Source organism: Eublepharis macularius, chromosome 6 (genome assembly GCF_028583425.1).
Source record: "Eublepharis macularius isolate TG4126 chromosome 6, MPM_Emac_v1.0, whole genome shotgun sequence".
NCBI classification, from domain to species: domain Eukaryota; kingdom Metazoa; phylum Chordata; class Lepidosauria; order Squamata; family Eublepharidae; genus Eublepharis; species Eublepharis macularius.
The window spans coordinates 67445523-67467148 of record NC_072795.1 but is presented as its reverse complement, the minus strand read 5'-3'; the positions used below and the strand labels follow the sequence as shown (position 1 = coordinate 67467148).

At 41.0% G+C, this 21626-nt stretch overlaps 1 protein-coding gene across 2 annotated transcripts in view; it reads right to left on the bottom strand.

The window, feature by feature from the left end:
* Positions 1–5023: 5023 nt before the first annotated feature.
* Positions 5024–21626, bottom strand: part of TRIM8 (tripartite motif containing 8) — a 77751-nt gene continuing 61148 nt past the window's right edge. For both annotated transcript variants that reach the window (XM_054982653.1, XM_054982652.1), the window contains exons 3-7: positions 15397–15492; positions 14433–14666; positions 12281–12312; positions 10943–11058; positions 5024–6414 (exon numbers count right to left, since the gene is read on the bottom strand). In XM_054982653.1, the coding sequence (XP_054838628.1) occupies positions 5807–6414; positions 10943–11058; positions 12281–12312; positions 14433–14666; positions 15397–15492 (1086 nt within the window). In that variant the 3' untranslated portion in view covers positions 5024–5806. The remainder of the gene's footprint in view (positions 6415–10942; positions 11059–12280; positions 12313–14432; positions 14667–15396; positions 15493–21626) is intronic.

The following is a 21626-nucleotide window of genomic DNA, read 5'->3' as shown; positions in this document are numbered from 1 at the left end:
AATTACCATTCTGCCAAAATGAATGCTTCTGGATCACCCTCAAGTAGGCTTCTCTCAATGGGTGTATCCCTTCCAGGAATTTCCAGCTTTTGCTTTCATCTTTCGATTTTTAGGTTTTTTAAAAAAATAGCTTAGAACAGAAAGTTCACAACTATGGAAATGAAATATTATTGGCATGCTGTGCTGTAGAAACAGAGGACTTAGGAAACGAAAGTAAAAGGAGCTGAATTTCACCTCCTTCCCCAAGCCTCTTAAGGAACCAAATTTTGGACTCCTCCCTGCAATTTGGACCAGCATATTTCACAAGCAAAAAAATAGTGCCATGACATTGTGTTATGATATGAATCCCCAGGCCAGATCCAATTTCAACACCCTGGGCTTGAAATCAAGGAAGACTCTTTAGGCAAAAGAAGGAAAGCTTCTGCCAACTGCAGATACCATAAATGGTCCTCAAGTTTAACAGGCTCCATCCTCTGTTTCACTAGCCCAAGCTGAATTTTACTTCAGGGCTGCCTGTAAAGAGCTCTATTCTTTTTCATGTGTGCATATTAATTCTTAATTATCTGACCAGTTTCTTATTACCCTCCACGCATCTGACAAAGAGAACTGTGATTCTCGAAAGCTTATGCTACAGTAAAGTTGGTTAGTCTTAAAGGTGCTACTGGACTCTTCGCTTTTATTAATTCTTGTGTCCCTTACAAGAGGTACATAGCACTAAATCCACGGCAGTTTTACTGAAAAGAGGATGTACTCTTTTCACTACTCTTATAAGGCATGTGTGAAAACCAAATTAGTGGTGCCTCTAAGCCTAAACCTAGACCAGAATCATACAAAACCAACACTGGGACAAATAAAAAGTACACCTTCTAACCACTAGAGCCCATGTCCTACTTCAGGTGCGTAAGAGATGAGAATGAAAAGTCTTCTGATGCAAATACACAGCTGATACCAGGCCAGAACGGGAAGACTTTCTTACTAATAAAATGAAGAGGCAAACCTCAAGTGGTGCTAAGTACAGTAGCTGTATATTTACTGCAGTACCCCCAATTCTCCTATGTGATGTATTCTGAATATTAAATACATACTAGAGATAAAATAATTGAAAAAATAAGGAAAGCAACAGATATTAAAACACCTTATTGTGATTTTGTTGTTGTAGCATCTCTCTAGAATGAATGTCCTTTCCTTTGTATATGTCCTACTAGTTGATAACATGAAGTCCTACTAGTTTACAGATATTTTTACATGAAAATGGGGTATATATAATCCCGGTGTTTTAATTTCAAAATGTGCTTGCCTTATTTTACTGCTTGTTTTTAATGAACAGCATGTAAAGCTAAAGATCTATCAGGCAAGATAACTGGGAGTGCTTTAGCAAATAAACCGCATCATTTTGTCTGGCATGTTTTGAGGTTTGCTTCTTCATCTGTTGGTCTACTACTTTCCTTGGGGAGGGGGGCATCTTTTCCTGCCATCATTACAAGAACACTGACCAGAACACTGAGAATGTTCACCCAATGGTCAGGCATAGCACTGGAAAAGACAAGAGCTGAGACCAACAGCACTTGCATGCAGCATTCTAAGTCTGAATGGCTCTGCCTTTTTAACCATGTTTTGACTTTATAAGCAGTAGGATAATTAAGCCAAGCCAAGTAATTTTACACTCAGATATACCTAGCTGTAGCACTGCACTGCTAAGGATACCATATTCTTGTTCTGAAACTAGAACACAATTAAAATAGCTAAATACTCTCCCTAAAATTCTATCCCACAGCTCCTGCTGAGCATGACCTAGCCCTTTCATTAGAAGAACTAAACTGGAAAGCCTCATTGGGACATACCGTAATTCTAGAAGGAAGGGCCTTAACTGCCATTTATAATGAAGTGTTTCCACTGGTGCTCCTAAATGGAACAGGAATCAGGATGCTTCTGTTAAAATCTGATGTTCTCCTCTGCATAAATAGTCCTTAATTCTTATTCTTCTGCAACCTTATGTAAAGCCTGTCCTTTCTGACATCCCAGTCAACTGGTGGATTCGTATGTTTGAACCAGGAAGCAGCGTCCAACCTCCAGTTACAGCAAGTTGAAAAGACTTCTTTCATGCTGCTTGTCCATAGGGTTCCTAGGTACAAATCCTGAGTGAGTTTCTTTATCTTTAGAATTTGCACAGAATGTTAATGTTATACCACCTACAGCTTCTTCCATGATCACTGTTCTAGCTGGAAAAGCTGAACCTGGCAAAATTCTGCCTCCTACATACAAAGATACAGGAGCCCTCTTAAGTCTGATAATCTCATTTGTGAGCAAGGAACCACTGATGACAAACCCAAAGATACACAGGCCCCATATTTCCCCCCATGCCTAGCTTCCACAAGTTTCAACTAGAACCTGTGCCTTTTAAGAACTTCATGGTTGTGAGAAACTCAACAGGTACAGGTTTTCTGGATAGTGAGCTTAAGAGGTGAGAAGCAATACCTACCAAATTATTTACAATCACACAGGTGTTAAAGACATAGGAGCCTTTGTTAGAAGAGACAGCAGCACTATACAGATCTACCATTTAGGAATCATATTCCTAAATGGTAGATCTGTATCAGGTTCAAGGTTTTGGTGTTAACCTACAAAGCCCTACGCGGACTGGGACCGACGTATCTGAGGGACCGTCTCTCACCATATGAGCCCCGGAGGACTCTCCGCTCTGGCGGAAAACATCTTTTAAGTGTCCCTGGCCCTAGGGAGGCCCGCCTGGCGTCGACCAGGGCCAGGGCCTTTTCAGTCCTGGCCCTGACCTGGTGGAATGCTCTGTCTTGTGAGACAAGGGCCCAGCAAGATTTGCTTGCATTTCGCCGGGCCTGTAAGACAGAGCTATTCCGCCAGGCATATGGCTAATGCCGGGCAGTGCCCGCCCCCCCCGTGAAGGGGGGGTTAAACCATCACCCCTATGCAAACACAGAAGCTTATATGAACCACTATGCAGCATAAATCGTTATATTTAATGTTTTTAAATGTTTTTTAAATGTATTATTTAATGTTTTTAAATGTTTTTAAACATGTTTGTATTTGTTATCCGCCCTGAGCCTGCGAAAGCGGGGAGGGCGGAATATAAATATAATAAATTAAATTAAATTAAATATGATAAACCATTGCTCTTCTCAGTCAGTTAAATGATTAGAAAGCTTAAAATCAATGCTTTCTACATCAGAGGCACCCCAGCAGAAATCTATGGCATGTGCCAGAAACAAACCAACTGATTCGATGCAGCTTTACACAAGACTCAAAAGTTAAGGAGCCCGAGGGAGGATTTTTTCCTGTGGTTTCATAATGAGAAATGAATCCTGCTTTCCTACTTCCCTCTTAAATGACACCACGTATTTTATACAGAATCCCCTGTATGTGTCCTGTATGAAAAGGAAAGCTGTGCACCATTCAGTAATGTCTCAAGCTTCAGTTCCTTCTCATGCTCAAACATGGATATGTGTCAGAAAAAGTCTAAGTAAAATGTATAAAGAGCCAAATCTCTATACTAGGAAAAAAATCACTTGTGAAGCAGTATATATACTCTTTTCCATTACTTTGCAGTAGCAATGACAAGGCATGTACACTCCTCCAGATTACATCAAATTTTATGGATATATGTGAAAACCCTGTGACCAAAGCCAAAGAGCGCACATTTCTGACTGCAAGGATAAGCCAAATTAGATGCCCTGTTTTTAAAAATGTAGATCTATCCTAATCACATGTGAAGCAAAAGAGCAAAACAGGCATTTAGGTGAGGGGTGCTAGACCCTTACCGTCCCACACTCGCCACACACATCCTTCCTCCAAGGGGCTTCTTTTCCCCCAACCATCTCAATTCTGCAAGAAGGGCAGCTTTAGGAAAAAGCAACATGCTGAGATGATGATGTGCAGGGAGTGGTTGAGCCCCTTTCACATGCCTCTTATTTGGACTACCCACTTACCCATCCATATTTAATACATTTGGGGAAATTCCCATACTTAAAGAAAAAAGTTTCTACTGCTGTCACACCTAGTTCTCTACCTAGGATTGCTAACCTCTGACATGTACTATTTAAATCTTGATTTAAATATAAAGCTGAGGAGGCCAAAAAATTCACTTGTGGAACATGGCGCTTGCATTCCCAGAGCATCAAGACATTTACAGCTGAGCATCCAGGATAAGCAGCAACAACCTTAACTGTTTTGTATGGCCACGTTCCCTCTTCTGAATAAATCACATTACATCAGTTAGAGATGGAACAGCCACAAAAAGCAAGCCCAACTGAGTCAAATCTCTACCCTAGAACCCAGAAGTTCTTGAACCTTGATTGGCCCACAATCTGCCCTTTGACTTGCCACACTGCTGAAACTTCTACATGGCATTGCTGATCTTGATTCTAGAAGGAGCTGGCCAGATCCTGATCATAAGAAGGATGTGGATCACCATCCATTTGACAGGAAGAAAAAAAAGATTTAAACTTTTAGGGAAAAGAAAGAACTTAAATGTGGCGATATACAAAATAATTGTTTGAAAAAACATCCCAGGTACAGCTCTTGAAATAATATTAACAATGAGGACAAGAAACCGCTCTTCTTTTTAAATGGAATTTACAGGACATCAAGTCCTGCACAAGAACACTGCATTTTAACTAAGGTCTAGCAATAAAGCCCAGATATATCTAGTGTGCATCATTTAAAAATAGCAACCATAAACAAAATATTCTTTTTTACCATGCACTACTGCCCTGATTCAGCTTCTAATGTCTCCTTATATACCAACAGAAAGTATAAAGTGCAATATTTTAAATTTACACCGGAATGTGCACAATATCACCCAGTGTATCTGACCAACCCTCAACATTTATCCAGTCCTTGCATTTCAACTTAGATAATTCCAAAGGGAGCATACAAATAAAGTACAATCTATTTTTAAATCCTTGGAGATGTCTGATTGAGTAACGATTTCCTGTTCCCAGAGAAGGCATTGGTCAAAGTGGTGCCCGGAGAGGCAAAGCAGAACAAGGCATTTGCACTAAGTGATCACATTTATTTGAATATTTTTTGTGTGTGTTCTAAAATTGGTTACAGAATAAATACCTGCGCCTTATAACAGGAAGTCCACTTTTTTAATACAAAGTGCTTGTTAGAGGAAGTTGCATCAACGAAACATAGGAAGGAATGTGTCCATCTTGGCACACACTTCCCCCCAGGAAACTAAAACAGATTTTTTTAAATTTCTTATTTTTTTAAAAGTTTCTTTTCCCTTTTTTTGTGCATTTCATTTCCTGCCATTGTGTATTTACAAATCTCTGAAAGAAGAAGAAAAATGCCAATATGCACGATACATGGCCTGTTAACACAAAAAAAATCAGCCTTAAAAAACCCTACAAGTATCATTTCTTAATGAATCAATGATAGAAATACTTTTCTTAAAAAATGGGAAGGAGAAAGAATGTAAAAAGCAAAACCAAACAGCCCATAGACCTTGAAATAGAAAAGGATCTTTTGTCCCTTTTAAAAGTTTTCCAAACTGGTAAGTAGCAAGGTCACATGATCCAGAAGTAGATTCTTGATTGAAATTCTTGTTATTTTCTTCTGCAGCTTCCCCTCCCGCCCCAATCCTGGTACAGGGGAGGACTTTTTAAAATCAAATTAAAACTAGAGATGATGCCAATGCCCCTCTCAGACTGCGGTATATGGCAGGGTATAAGTGGAAATGGATTTGATTTAAAAACAACGACAACAAAAAAAACCCCCAGACTTTAAAAAGATCTTCAAAAGTTAACAAGATTCTATTCAAGCCAGATGGTTAACTGGTGACATAGTGTTTGGTGGAAGGCTGACCATAAACTCTATAGAAATCCTGGCGTCCGTGTTGCTGCGATGCATCAATCCATTCCCTCACTGCCAATCCTGGAAGTGACTGAGGTACAGATGGAGCAGGTGGAAGTGGGTGGGAATATTCCTGCGATGACACTGTCCACGGAAAGTGGCCTGACCGGGGGTATGGCTGGTGCCCACTGTGATTGGATACTGAGGAACAGTAACAATTGTCCACTGAGCAGACCAGGATTTTGCGCCCACCATACTGAGACAGCACAGACTGCTGAGATGATGTGCTGTTGGGGTAGTGGGAAGGGTTGAACATTGAGCCAGAGTGTACAGGCTGGGGGCCGCTGGGGAGTCCTACAATGTGCTGGGTGGAGCTACAAGGCACCATGGATTGTGCAGACTGGCCTTCGCCAGCTGAAGCCCCCTGGCTCACATACTGGCTGGGAACAGGCCCCGAGGAAGGCTCCAGGAAGCTCCCTTCTGGGAAAGCTGTGGCGTGCTTGCGTTTCTCAGCTCCTGAGTTGCTGACACTGCAGGGGTACATGGGGATGCTCTGCAGGAAGGGCACCGGAGTGCTGAAGGGACCTGAAAGGAAAGAGAGAAGACACCTTCTGTAACCTTGTGGAGGAAGCCAGAATTTTCATCTAGTGAACAACTGAAAAATCCTCTCATGAAAGGCGCCATCTTGTTTCAAGTTATCAGGAAACAGATGCAGGGAGACTCGTTTATTCAAAGACTATTTCCTTTACCAGTTCTCCTCCCAGCTCTAACATGGTGTAAACAGACATAAGCAACAATGAAACAAGGCGAAGAGCTTTCATCTTAGGGTAAGTAAGTAAGTTCTGGATGTGGTGACAAGATTTATGGAGAAGCTCCAGCAATATGGGGCAGGTGTCTTCCAGAATTTGGTTTAAAATGCCAAGCACTTAAGAGTAACCAATACAAGCAGAGGCAATGCCCACAGTCCTTCCTGTTTTACACAGCTACCTCTGTAAATTTTTTTTTAAAAACGGAATTACAAAGTGGTGCGTCCATCCTCCGCTGCCCAAAAGTATGCTGACGTGCCATTATTCTTTCATTTACATAATGTAACAAAGTCTGAAGTAGCTCAGAACAGGAAACTGTAACCTCAGCTTCTTAACCAGAAGCCTTTGTATCTTCCCTTGTCCTCTCCTGCCTGTTCCCAGCATTTCAGATACAGTAATACCAAAGAAGGGACAAGGTGAACCCTCAGCTGCACTGTGTTCCTTGCCCCAGCTAAGTCCTACCTCACCCTGATTGCAAGTCAACTACTGGCTTTGGGTGGTCTGCATTATTAGCCCAGCAATTCGGCAGAGTCCAGGGGGCAAATTAAGTGAGAAAGAAATTACATGGGGAGGGAAGCTACAGCAGCTAGAGAAGGCAAAGCTAAGCTGGAGTCTCACAGCAGAGGAAGCCTAATGTGCATCTACATTCAGGGCTGCAAATACAGACCAAGATTTTAGGTTATCCCAATAGTGATCTGAGATACAAGCCAAGTCACTGGAGGGATTCCTTGATCCCCAGACTACCTAGGTACCCTCCCATATTTTGCTCCCTCCTGCACCTTCTTCCTTTTGCCCAGCAAACCATCATGAATTCCTGGTCCACAATATTCTTACCTCTCCTCTGCTTTCTAGAACTGGTTGAATTTTCTCTTCAACCTATTCTTGCTACTCCATTTTCAAGCCCTCTCCCCTCCTTTATGATATTTATTGAATTCTCTGTGCAGCAATCACTTAATATCCCTGTTTATATAATGCTTAGCACATAGCAAATGTGTAATAAGCATAAAACAGTAACATGAGTCTTCGTTTTTAAAAAAAGCCTTTTCAATTCATCAAATGAAATGCATGACTTCTCTGCAATCCAATTCAGGGTCATCTATAGACTGCAAAAGCCCTTACACTAGATCCAAGCACAGAATGATCCTGGGGGAAAAAAACCTCTGTCAAAAATGAAATGTCAGGTTCTAAGAGCCTGCAGAGTAAAAGTGTCGACTAGATTCAAGAACGATATATGCTTGCCTAGAGGGCCCTTGCAGCTCCCACCCAGAGCCAGAAAGGTTAGGAGGAGAACTGTTCTAAGGCAAATGATACAAGGACAAGATTTTCTTTAAAAAATCCCATTGAATTCCTGTTCCACTGTTAGCCCATCCAAAGAACTAGCAAGTGAAAGCTGAAACTAGATTATACAAATGGTTTTGAATTTTAAGTTAATCATAAAAGCAAGTTTTAGATCTAGACCCAATTCACACAACTTTGAATAAGGGACAACAGGACTATTGTGAGCCACATTTTAGGGTGCTTTACAGAAAAGAAGTATTGCTAAGGAGGAAAGACCTTGCCAAAGATTCTGGAGAGCTACTAACAGTACATTAGCAGTGAAGTAAACTAAATATTGGCTACAAGCAGCCCTTGGGCCAAACGGAATTGCACTAGGAAAGCTGCCTGAGCCCTGAATAGTAAAGAGTCCAGTAGCACCTTTAAGACTAACCAACTTTACTGTAGCATAAGCTTTCGAGAACCACAACTCTCTTCATCAGATGCATGTGCTTATGCTACAGTAAAGTTGGTTAGTCTTAAAGGTGCTACTGGACTCTTTACTATTTTGCTACTACAGACTAACACGGCTAACTCCTCTGGTTCTATAAGCCCTGAACAGACACACTATTTTCAGGATTAGACTCCATTTAATGTAGCTTCTTTTTGACCATCATGTAATGCATTCAGGTTGCAAACTCTACTTAAACATTCCTAAACTCCATAACCAGAAAAACCTTATTGCGCAATTAGATTGCATTATTTTATTTAATACATTTTTATGCTACCTTATGCTACCTTTCTATCCAATTCAGGGTTCCAAGGTAGCAATCTGAAACATTAATAGAGATTAAAAATACACACAGAGCCATTTAAAACCATTAAATAAAATATAGAGATGCATAAAAGTCTTCATCCGCTAGTGGAAGACAATGACAGAAGAGGCAAGATGAATCTCCATGGGGAAGGAGTTTCATGATTTTAGTGCCATGACTGAGAAGGCCCTTTTCTCAGGTTGCCACTCATCAAGCCTCAGATGACAGAGGCACTCAAAGCAGGGCCCCCAAAGATGACCATAGTTGTCAGGTAGGTTCATGTGGCAGTAAGTGATCCTTAAAGTATGGTGGGGTCCCACCCATACAGGGTTTTTTTGCCACTCACGAAAGATGCTCCTGGCCACAGCTGCCACCTGCATATTCAACAGAAGATCCAGGTCCAGGAGCACTTCCAAGCTACAAACCTATTCCTTTAGGGGAAGTACAACCCCATCCAAAACAGAGAACTTCTTAGATCTGAGGTCAGTCCTTCTGCCCATCACAGGCATCTCTATCTTGTTATGATTAAGTTTCATTAGGCCAAATATGTAAAATCATAGACTCAGGGAACTGGAAGGTATATCAAGGTACATCCTTTCCCACAACAGTGGGAATCTCTACTCCTAAACTATCTTTGCTCAATAGTCATCTATCCTCTCTTCAAAATCTCAAAAGAAGGAAGTTCAAACTGTCACGGGCAACTCGTTCAACCACCAAACTTCTTGTACATTAAAACAGGTTTTGTTTTCCTGATCTTTCTGGAAGTCTTCAATTTCCATCCAATGCTGCTTACTAATGTGTTTGAGATGTTGACATAACAGCCATTGACCTTTCTGCTGTGTGTATGTGTGTTTATGTTGTGTTTAAGAACAACCAGTATTCACTTGAAATCTTCTAACAAATTGATAATCTTCTTTATGCTAAAACCAGCTGTTCCATCATTACTTCGTATGTCATGTGTTTTAACCCCCACCTCATATTCTTTGAATCCCTTTCAAAGTGGACAAAATAGTCCAGCTGAAACCAAACTACAGCCCACTTGTGAAGTAACACTTTGCTTCCCATGCATTGCATGGAAGCTCTTGTTGATGACATCTCAAAGAGAACAACCCCACCCCCACTGTTTTTGTGCAGAAGCACTGCTGTCCCAGACGGATACGCACACCACAAATATGTTGCTTCAAAGAACATGAATGAACGAAGTCCTGCCCTCAGGTCACAGCTAACTTATGGCGACCCCTAGTGGGGTTTTCATGGCAAGAGACTAACAGAGGTGGTTTGCCATTGCCTGATTCTGCAACTTTGGTCCTTGCTGGAGGTCTCCTATCCAATTATTAACCAAGGCCAACCCTGCTCAGCTTTTGAGATCTGATGAGCTAAGGCTCACCTGAGCTGTTCAGGTCAGGGGGATGAGAGTCTATACACATTGAAATAGAAGGCAGGCCCTCTATAAGACTCAATGGGAATTACTTGAATAAAAATGCAAGGAGTAGGGAAAAGAGAGAGAGATAAAAGAGTAGCTATTAGGAAAAAGATACATCTACCTGTAATATCAGACCAAAGGGTTCCCCTTAAATGTTGCAGTATGAATGTCCCCAAGACAACTGAACAATTGCTTAAGCCGTCTCTATCAGTTATGTGGTTCTTAATTCTGAATGCTCAGGAAGTAGTAACTATTCATTAGACACAGCTGCCCTATGATCAAACTACAGTGGTTAAGTGAATGGGGAGAAGCGTGCTTTTTCTTTAAATTGCCCACTCTTATTTAGGAAGGATTCCTTCCTGCTTTGAATTTGAAAGCCATGGCTCTAGAAGTTCAGGTGGGAAAAGGACAATGTTCCAGCGCCCAACTGATTTTTTCACTACATCTCTCTCGTGTTCTGCAAAAAATAGATGTGTGCAATTGCAAAATGCCCTGTATTTTTAAATATTAGCTTTAATCTGAAAGCAGCTGGGATCAAACTCAGGCACTGATCTCAGAGAGAAAACAGCAGTAAGTTGGGACCGAAGTATAGTCATCCAGTGAAACAACTGGTCCCCTACCTTCCCCTACCATCACCCTTTCTCCATGTTGACTGTACCCTCTGGTTGCAATAAGGCTACTGATGAGCAATACCAAGATTAAGGAGGCAGAAAACGTACAGCGAGCGATCTTTCCTCTTGGGCTACTGTTTATGCCAGTGAGGATTTGTTCATTCATACACAAGGGAAAGAAGGATCAGGGAAGGTATCACTCACCTTCCAGCAGCTTCCTCAATTGTTTCTCCTTCTTGGCAATCTCATTCAGGAAGAGCTTGGAGTTGAGGTGGCCAATCTTGGGAGGGGGCAGGCTGCCTCCTGTGCAGTTCTGAGTCCTTTAAAAAATATTGTAGCATATTACAAACCAAACAACTGAGTTTTCCTTCAGACTTCTGACAGCAGCTGAAATATGTTTGACTTCCTCTTGCCTCAGATTGGGCTACTTGGTTCTTTCCTACAGTTCTGCTAATATGGAAATGGCACCAAGCACAGGGGAATGTCCCCCCCACCCCCCGGGAGTACCTTATCCCTAAAAACCATCTTAAGTCCTCAAAGAGACAATTGTGCAGTAGAGAATCTCGTGACATTATTTCCATTTAGGAGAAGCCATTGTTCTCTGGTTTGATTCCATACACTGTACATTTTTCTTCTCACACACAACCTTCTTCTTTCAATCATCTATCAAAATTGCCTATCATGACCAAAACAGATTGGAGATGCTCTAAGGTTTTGGACCTCCTCAGTATTGTGTCTGGATACACAGGGCAAAGCCAAATACAACCAAATGCCACAGTAATTATTTATAAAATTTATACCCTGCCTTTCCGCTCTCATCAGGGCCACCAAGGTGGTTTAACAGCCTACCTGCTTTTTTGCTTAGAAAGGTTTAATTCCATTTAGGACTACACTGTAAAGCAGGATTCAAGGACAGGTGAAGCAGGGAGCATCTTAGAAGTGGGATTCAGCGAATGCATATCTTATTTTCAGTCTGGATTTGAGCTTTACAAGGTATAAACACCCTGCCACACAGATTATAAGATCACATTAAATATTGCACTAATTTTTAACTGGACTCTGTACAATTTTAATTTCCCAACATCTGTTCTCATCTGATCTCCCTGTGAACGTTCCCCATATATTTTTTTCCTGTGAAAGAGCTGGGGCATTATAATCCAATTTCTTCTTATCTTTTTTTCTGGAAAGCTAAACAGCTTGAGTGTACTTAATAATTTTGCTGCAAGGCTTCTTTCTCAAAGTTCAGGTCATTCTTGACACTGTGATGAGAGCACTGTCCAGTTTTCCAACATTATTCTTAAAGTTCAGATAACAGAATAACTCTCACCTCATCCCTGTATCTGACCAGGACAGAATGAATACCTTTCTGGAATATGCTAACCAAAACTAAATCCCATCACAGTGCAATAAGCACCAGCAAGTGGAACAGCAATTTATACCACACTCTCCCACCCCTTACTTAGTCACCTTAGCTCCATTTCCAGGAAATCATCTTGTCCTGCTATATGAAACAAACAAACTGCTCAGAAATTAATTTCTTACCTATCCATTAAGATTTTCACAGACTTGGTATTCTAGGAGGCAATAGAGAAAATGAAATCAGAAGCTGACATACATGCAAGTCTCTTGTAGCAGAGCATCTCCACCTTGTCCAAACCTGCTGACTTGTCTGCTGTTCCTATCAGTTCTCTGGCTTCCCAAGTCCTTCCTCATCCACTACATCCATACTCCACAGACATGCAGCACCACCTGGGAAGGACCATTCCTTGAATTAAAGCACAGGTTTGCATGTAGAAGATTTGATGTTCAGGATCTCTATAGGACTATTTTACATAATTAAAGCACTGTATAAATGGCAAGTTGTTATATCAAGTGATCAGTCAACTTAAGCTGCTCAGATCAAATGTTAATAACTATTGCTACTTTTACAAAATTTCAACAACTTTCAGTCCTTCCGGATCTCAAAGGTGGAATAAAAAGGGCTGGCTTCATGAGTCTGCATGAATGCTTTGGCAGACATTCTAGACAAAATCCACCTAGCAAATCTTTAATTCAAGAACTCCAGCCGAGGCCTCAGCCCAGTACTGTATTTGCTCTACAACACTGTTTCTAAACTGTAACTTATCACTTTAAGCTACAGTCTGTAGCTACCAACCATGCTCCATCAAGCATGGAATTATTCTAACTTCCATATACTTCTCTAGCCCCTTTCATGTACACATTCATATATAATTTTTTCTGATTGGCTGATGGTTCTAATGGCTGCAAATGGCCTTAGCTCTTAAAGAACTGGCTAACTGACACAGGATTTCTAGACTTTTCTTTATTCTACACAACATTCCTCTAAGTTAGGAGTCTGGGCCGCTCTCAGACCCACACCTGCATAGATTTAGTAAGTTTGCGGCATCACATCTCTTAGGATCACACTATGGATTCACCATCAACACCACATTTGTATCACACCATCCTTCAAAGAGCTCAGTGTGGCATATACAGACTTTTCTTACTTTATCTTCACAATGGCCAAGTGGAGGTTAAGCTGAGAAATGACAACTGGCCCAAGGTAACCCAGTGAATTTCAGGACCAAGAGTGATGATTTGGACTTGTTTCCTTGCCCAGCCTTCTGGCTTGCATCACACTGACTCAGAGGCCCAGAAGCAGAGGCCCAGTCCTTTTCTTAAGGACTCTTTCATGTGTTTTGCCTATTAAACAGTAATAATTTAAATGTATGTTCCATTCAGAATTAATACGGAGCTAATACACTTTGTTTCTTGGGTTTCCAAAAGCAAGTACAAAATGAGAAGCAGCAATAACATTTGTTACTTGGTACCTCTGAGCCCCATGCAGTTGAGTTAACTGCCCAGAAGCAGTCAGCTGCCTGAGTGATCCTGCCATGCGGTAACGATGATTTTACCACATATTAATTAGGAGGTATGGGAGGAAATGTCAGTGGGGGTTTATTCTGAACACAATCAATAACCTTAATGGTAATACATGTCTCATACGCAAGTGACTGAGGGCGTGTCTTCTAGATTACTGAAGTGGATTTAACGGTCTGGCGTTAAAGTAGGCAGAAGAGTAGGAAAAGCAACCAAGTATGTTTTGGCCCACTTTTAAAAAAAGCAGCAGAAGCCCTGCTACCTTTCCTTCTAACTCTTTCTGACATCTCGATTAAATGACCGAGTGGTATTGAAAAAGCAGGAACAATGGCATCATGGCTACATCAAAGAAATAAAAGAGGAAAGTACTTCCATCCTTTAGCTTTTCCCTCTTTCTCCACACTTACTTTCTTCTGCTGCGATAAAGGTTTCAGAATGACTAATTGAGGGATACCGCAACCAAAGGAATAAGAGACTAACTGGGATAGCCATGGCAGGTGAAGTTAAAGCATGCCAAGATCATCAACTTGAGTTTTGTAAGGAAAGTATGGGTGGAAATGCCCCTGGATAACCCTGGAAAAGGTAATGGGGGTTTAACAGAAGTCTACAAAACCGTGAGGAAAGAGGAAGCTTTCAATGTAAGGATGTCAGGGTGAGGATGAAGGTGTGCAACTACCATGCTAAGGCCAAGGAGAATAGGATTCAGTCACTGCTGGGCTGAGACTGCCACCTTAAATCCCCAGATCTTCTATTATACCACTGCCAAATGCTCCTCAGGCCCCCTCCCCCTTCTTTAGACACCCCTCCACTTCACCTTCATGAAGTTGATGTCCTCGGTCTTGTCATACATGACCTGAACAGAGCTGAGCAGCTTCTTGGCTTCCTGCATGCGCTCACTAAGGTGCAACACCTGGGCAGCATTCTCATTGCAGAACTTAGCCTGAGCCTTGTCTAGAATCTCCATAGTCTTGCGCAAATCCTCATCAAGGATCTGGTGCATCTTCTCATACTGCAGGCGCACCTCATCCTTCAGTTGGTTCACTTTCTCCTGACAAAATGGAAAAAGGAAGAAAAAACACCCATATTCAGCTCACTCTGAGAAGTGAGGTTTCTCCTTGGCTCTGACCATTCCTTCTAGTTTCATTATTAAGGAACAAATTTTAAAAAGGGTTGAATACTTGCTTTACTAGAACATTAAAAGGACTGCAGAAGTATGGAGACATTTTAAGAGAACAAATAGGCCAGAGTGGTCATAGCTTGGCAATGCTCTAACTTAATCTCAGAGAAAATGTATCTTGTCAGATACAGAAAACCAAAAGGAGAAAACATTACAAGAGGCTGTGAGCACGAACTCTTAGGCTTTGTCTCTAGCCACAGAAGAAGAGATATTTTAAGCAGGGGTCTGCAAGCTAGGAAACAAATACTTGGGGACTGATCCATGCAAAGTAAAGTCCACTAAATAGTATGGGAGTGGTGGTGGATTAAGTTGCAGAATTTGCATTACTGCACTTTCTGTACTACACTTCCACTTCAAGATGCCGTATGTTCTGGTTGAATAGCAGCTTGCTTAAAAATCACTATAGACTCTCTTTACAAGCCCATTCCAGAGGGGCAACCATGGGCCCACCATAAGTTAGCTTCTCGCTATTCTACTTGCAACCCTCTTTGCTCCAAGATGCCCTTATCAAGGACACCATATTTAGGAGGCTGCAGCTCTCTGCTGCTATGGTTCTAGAATCAGGGAAGGCAAAATAAAATTAACAAATAATCCCAGTTACTTCAACCAGCCGCTTGTCAGACTCCAACTTGTACAGCTGCTGCTCAATGTCTTGCTCACGCTCTTCCAGGCGGTCCTGCTGCTTCACCAGCATTTTCTGCAACAGAAGGAACAAGTAGGGAAAAGGCTATTAGACCCTTAGAAATGGGTTCCTGCACTTTAATAACTGCTGCAGTTGTAAAGAATGAAAGCATCCAAGAAATGCATTGCAAGAAGAGTCAATTGTCTTGTCACATTTCTAAACTTGAGATCAAAAGGGTACGTTGGAAAACAGCCAGAAAGTGGCTGCAAGGCTGTCCTTGCAGCTTATTAATAGTCAGGCATAAACATTATGAATGTGAAGAGGGAAGAAGATACCAACAAGTGTGTAACTAAAGAGCTAGAAATAGGGAAAGCAACAGTATGGTGTTATGTACTTTTTCTTTCCCTGTTTTTGGTGTAAAGCATGAAATGCAACTCATACATCTCCCTGCAATGTGTGCTTGCAGACATTTTCTGGCCATTTCTCTGCATGGACTTTAAAGCCTAAGAGCGGACATGGATCATGAGGAGCTGGTTCTCCAAGGCACTTTTCCTTGCTTCCAAGTTTCAGCTTCTTGGAATTTCCTTTTGCTAGCAACAGAAATGCTAAGGGAAAAGAAGAACACAACTGGCAACACTGCCTCTTTGTAAGGTGGAGCTCTGCATTCTTTTCCAGATTTTGCTTCTGGTCTCTTTCATATTACACTGGTTCAGGGACATAGTTTATTTAACCCATGAGCCTGTGTCTATCAAATGACCTTTGCACTCCTGGTCCCTTCCATTGAATCCCACAATAAAAGATGACTTAACATAGATTAATCCAATCCTCACAATTGCATTTTAAGTATTTTCTCATGAACAAACCATTAACACACAGTATAAAAGAACAGATTCCCCAGTAGGGTTGCCAGCTCCAAGTTGGGAAATTCCTGGAGATCTGGGGGGGGGGGTGAAACCTGGAGAAACCTGGAGAAAGTGGGTTTTGGGGAGGGAAAGGACACTGGCATGGCATAATTCCATAGAATCCACCCCCCAAAGTAGCCATTTTCTCCAGGTGAACTGTTCTCTGTGGCCTGGAGATCAGTTGTAATTCCAGGAGATCTCCAGCCACCACCTGGAGGCTGGCAACCCTATTCCCCAGTCTACCTCAGCAATGTCAGAGGAGTGCACTGGAGAGTCTGACCCATATTAGAAATTGTGGGAATACTATGGCCTTACTAATCAGGAATTCAAAAGCCAAGATCAGTATCTGGTTGTGAGAAAGCTTCCTTTTGTGTGCTTAGGAGATATGTGGAAGAAGGGAAAAACACTTTTCTGTTCTTCTATCATTTCTTTAGCTGCAGGATGAAGTCTGAACTGTTTTGTTTGGCATTCCATCACTGACTCTCCTTCCTTTTTATGATTCTGTGTTCTATTTGTTTTTATATATGTATGTCCGTTTATTTTAATGTTGTTTATTGTTCACCACATTGGGGACCATAAGTTAGGAGGAAAGGTGGTATAAAATGTTATAAACAAACAAACAAATAGTTGTTCTTTGAGCTCTTAACAACAGAGGTACTGCACAAAGTAGTGCTGTTTATCTCACTATCTTAAACTGTCAGCAAGCCATTTAGAAAACCTCAACGAAAGTAATTTATAACATTTTAGAATGCTGTGACCAAAAGAAAGGTAGACTATATAAAGCAATAGGATAGATTAAAAAGTGCAAGGGACCCTACTTCACCCCTACGTCCGTAGTCAAACCACCAAAGAAGTTGTGTTTGAAGACCTATACTTCTCTCATACAGATCCACACACCTTGCAGCCCATCAAGCCAAACCTAGCCTATTAACTATGAGCTGGATCCAATCATGCCCTTATGCTAAAGACGTCCTCCAGCGGGAAAAAATACCTTTAGTTTCCAGAAGCAGACTTCGTGGAAGTGATCACTGGATCCACTTTAGCTTAACATTGGATCTAGTCGCATATATCTTGGCTGCTTCAAACCCAACAACCCCTTTTCTCTGTTTTAGAGGTTTATTGAGCTATAGGAAGTCATCAGAAATGTCTGGTGGGTCACAAATTTTGAAGATCTGCTTGCACTATCAGATGACAGTATCAACTTTCCATACTGTGTTTTTTAATTAGCTGCCATTTCCATGTGATTTTTCTAGTGCCCCAGCACCCCACTATCCCCCCACATGCCCAACCTAGAAAGGTAATATTGAGCCAGAGCTGCAAAATAGCACTTACAATTGCACAATGAATGAACAGCAAAAGAAAATACATTATCAGCCCTCACAGGCTTGAAAGAAGCTGGAAACATGAATGTGCTTTAGGCAAAAAAATTTTGCATGAGAAACTTGGTCTCATTTCAAGCACATGAGGTTTTTTTTTTATTATAAGATCCAGATAAACCAGTCTTACAGTGTCTTGCCTTTCACACCAACAAATGGGTTTTGTTGACAGCATATAACCTTAACAAACAGTAAATTGCACACCTTTATACTAGATAACTGTCTAGATATCCTGCTGATGGATACCTTGTTTTTGTAATGATCAAACCCTCTCTCTGAAAGCTAAATAAAATGGAAATTGCAGATTAAATATGATGTGATCATTGTAGGTAACTTGTGCATTACATTTGTAACCTGCCCTTCTTCCAAAGCAGCTCAGGATAGTTTATATTTGCAGTCTATTTGTGGGCAGGTTATGGTGAGAGACAGTGACAATGGTCAAGGTCACCCAGTGATACTCCTGTCAAGAACCTGAACCCACATTTCCCTAATCTAAGACCAACACACACTCTATCCACTATGTCACACTGGCTCTCAAAAGTACATTATGATCATTCACTAGATTATAATGTCTCAAGCATCCAAGAACAACAATTAAGTTGCACCATGAGCACTAAGTTGTATAACACACATCCATGTAGCTCAGACAAGGAAGCCATGCCACATGCTACTGGCAATCCAAGGAGAGGGGGGAATCTTCTTCCTGATTGCAAAGACCAAGATAAAGCCTCCCAACATTAACAGATCCAGTATTTTATCCATCATGCCACACTGGCTTTCTAATGATGAGTTATATAATTTAACACTGCTTTGTAAATCAGCTCTCCAGAGCAAACTTCCATCTTGTTTTATAGCTATGTATAGAAATCAGCCAATATAGTGAACCCACAGGTATATAGAATCCCAAAAATATGAAGCATGGCCCACATATTGTCATTATTCCAAATATCTGTAGGTACATTATATGAACCCCGGTCTTCATAGTCAAAGTCCAGTATTCTTATCAATGGGTTCGTTTTCTCTGTAGCTTCCAAATGGTCCCCATCTTCCACCCAGGCAAAGTCAGACCAGTTTAGTTTTAGCAATAAAAACTGCATTATATCTTGTTAATATATTTTAATCCTGTGCCCTTCCTCCAAGGAGCTCAAGATGGCGTATAGGGTTATTCCTTTCTCCTTTTATCTTTACTCAACAAACCTGTGAAGTGGGCTAAGTAGTCTCCCAGATCCTAGCTCAACATGCAAAGAACTAAATCATGCTGACTGTCGTATGCCTTCCAACTATGCTGAATCAAACAAGAATCGATTATACAAAATAAACATGCTTTTCTTGTTTCATTCCCCCTCCTGCCTTCCAAAGCACATTAGACCAGCAGATTTCAGACTGTTAGCCTGCAGACAGGATATCACCTTTTAAAATTTTTATTGTATGGGGCCTAATAATATTAGGCTCCATATAATGATATACGGTGATAAGGATGCTTACATTTGTTTCAGTGATTAAAATTGCTGGATTTGGCTTTTTAAAATTAAGTCTGTTGTCTGATTAAAGAAATCTTAATTGTCTAAACTTGGATCAATTAAGTCTCCATACATTTGCCCAAGAGTAAAAACAATACCTATGACAACCCCCCCAACACACATTTTTTTAGTATTTGAATGATATATTTTTGTCACAGCAAGCAACTTGTTAGAAGAGACATTATCTACTACGTGTGAGCGAAAGAAGAATGCCTCTTAAGTAGCTTCTATTTTTAGTGCAGAATTATATTGCTGTAGCACAGAATTTGGATTTATTTTACAGCAAAGGAAAAATAGGTACAAACATAAGTGGAGGATTTTTTTTTTATTTTGACTATTCATCCCCCTCCCCCACCCCCAAACAAATAACTCTTAACTGGGTTAAGCAGAAGGGGTTTTTTGTATTTGAGGTAAGTGTTAAAACGGGAAAAATATTAAATGGCTGCACTGTATATAGATGTATTCCAGTTACAATAAAATCTTTATATAGAGCACAGCAAGCTTAGAAAGACCTTGAGGTAAAGGGGGAAACAAAATATTTCAAACCACTACAAAGTATTCAATTTCTTCTCCTTGTGGTAGCAAGTCCCACTCTGTGCAAATGATGACGACCCAATAGAAAATGATCCAAAGGGAAAACATAGTCTCTCAAACAAGAGTAGAACCAAGAGGGGAAGTCTCCAAACAACAGCCAATAACAAGGGGGACCTAATCCAAGGAGACTATCAGTGACAGTAACAATTTTATAGCTTTTTTTTAACAAAGTGCAAGTGCACTTTTAGCACTTGCACTTTGTTAAAGATTAAAGATTAAATATAGATACATAAAGATATATTGTTACAATGAAATTCCTTTTATCACCAGGGTAAACACTCCTATTAGTCTGTTTACTATACAAACCAATGCAAAGACCATGAGGTAAATATACAAGGTAAGTTCATAAAGTACAGTTCGTTTTGACTGATGTAATCTTTTTTCTTTTTTTCTTTGCAGGCAAGCCCATAACACGCACACAGAAAACAGAATCCATAGATATTTGGACTTAATTCTCCCAGTGTGTTTAGTCCCCCTCAGGGAGAAAAAAAGTGTGCCTAGTTTCAAACCTATAATGAAGGAGGGAGGACAGAGCAGGAAGAAATGTTAACTGGCATGAAGGGTTTCTGAGATGGAGGAAAAATGGCACCAAAGACCAATTTTGAGGGTATTATTACTATTATAAATTACTGCTTGGGAATTTATAATCAAGTAATTAATTCTGGGTCTAAGCAGGAGGAGGGGGAGGATTAACTGCATTGCAGGGAAAGGGCATCACCTTCCCTCTCAACTAGTAAGCAAGGATATAGAGCCTTCCCCTTTGTTTTGTTTTTCTTAATGTCTCAGGCACCTTAGGCCTCATTAACCCATACAGAAACTGGGAGGAGGAAATAGCTGAGAAGTTGTGACAAGCAATATGGGAAGCTGAGTGGCCTCTGCCTCAAAATAACTCTGCCTCTGTGGGCAGGAGGTCTTTCTCTTTGTTACTTCTTAGGCCCGATTCAAACTTTTTGCTGGCTGAAGAAAAAGCACTCGCTCTGTGGGACCCGTACCATGTCTTGAGTGCTTTTGCCTCAGCCAGCCTCATGTTTAGATGAAGCCTTTGTTTGCTTTTTTTCTCAGGTTTTAGCTGAACTGTATTTCCTTACTGAGAAATCCTTGAACATTATTATTGGCTGTTTAGAAATGCATCCTGCCTGAGCCAACCTGTTCTGTGAAACTGCAGTTCTTTGGAGAACAGCTGAGTTCTACTGCTAGTTTGGGAAGGTAAGTTTTACAAAAGATGAGCTATGAATCTGAGAAAGAGGGAAATTAAACAGACACTGTTCAGCTATAAAATGTGGCAACAATAAAAAAAGCTGTGAAGAGTCAACATTTGTTTCAAAAAGGAGGTCTGAAAAATTGTAAATACAAACATACCTGACCTAGCTTTATTCATTTGCTGGCAGAGAAAATGTGGCACAACTTGCCACTCCCTCAACTGTTCCTTAATTGGGAGAGACCTCCATATGGCAAGCAAACTCCTCCCAGAGCCAGCTCCTCTCCCAGCTGGAACTGCTGGAGAAGTACCAGAAGGCAATACTCATGAGAGAAAGATTTAAAATAGAAAGGCAAACGTAGGAGATACAAATAGGCAGTGCTTGCAAATCTATTCCAGGCTAGCTACCAACCACTGTTCTTAGACACCTCTGTTTCTTTAAGGCTGGCGGCCACAGACTGAGAATGGCTTCCTACATTGTGTTCACCAGAGCAAAGGATCCTTGTTTGGACTTGGTGCCCTAATCCACTGACAAGGTGATGGAGGTGGGGAGGTTTTGCTACAGAGGTAGCAGTCGAGCTGCCGCTGCCGCACTCTCAAAATATGAAAAAAAATTCAA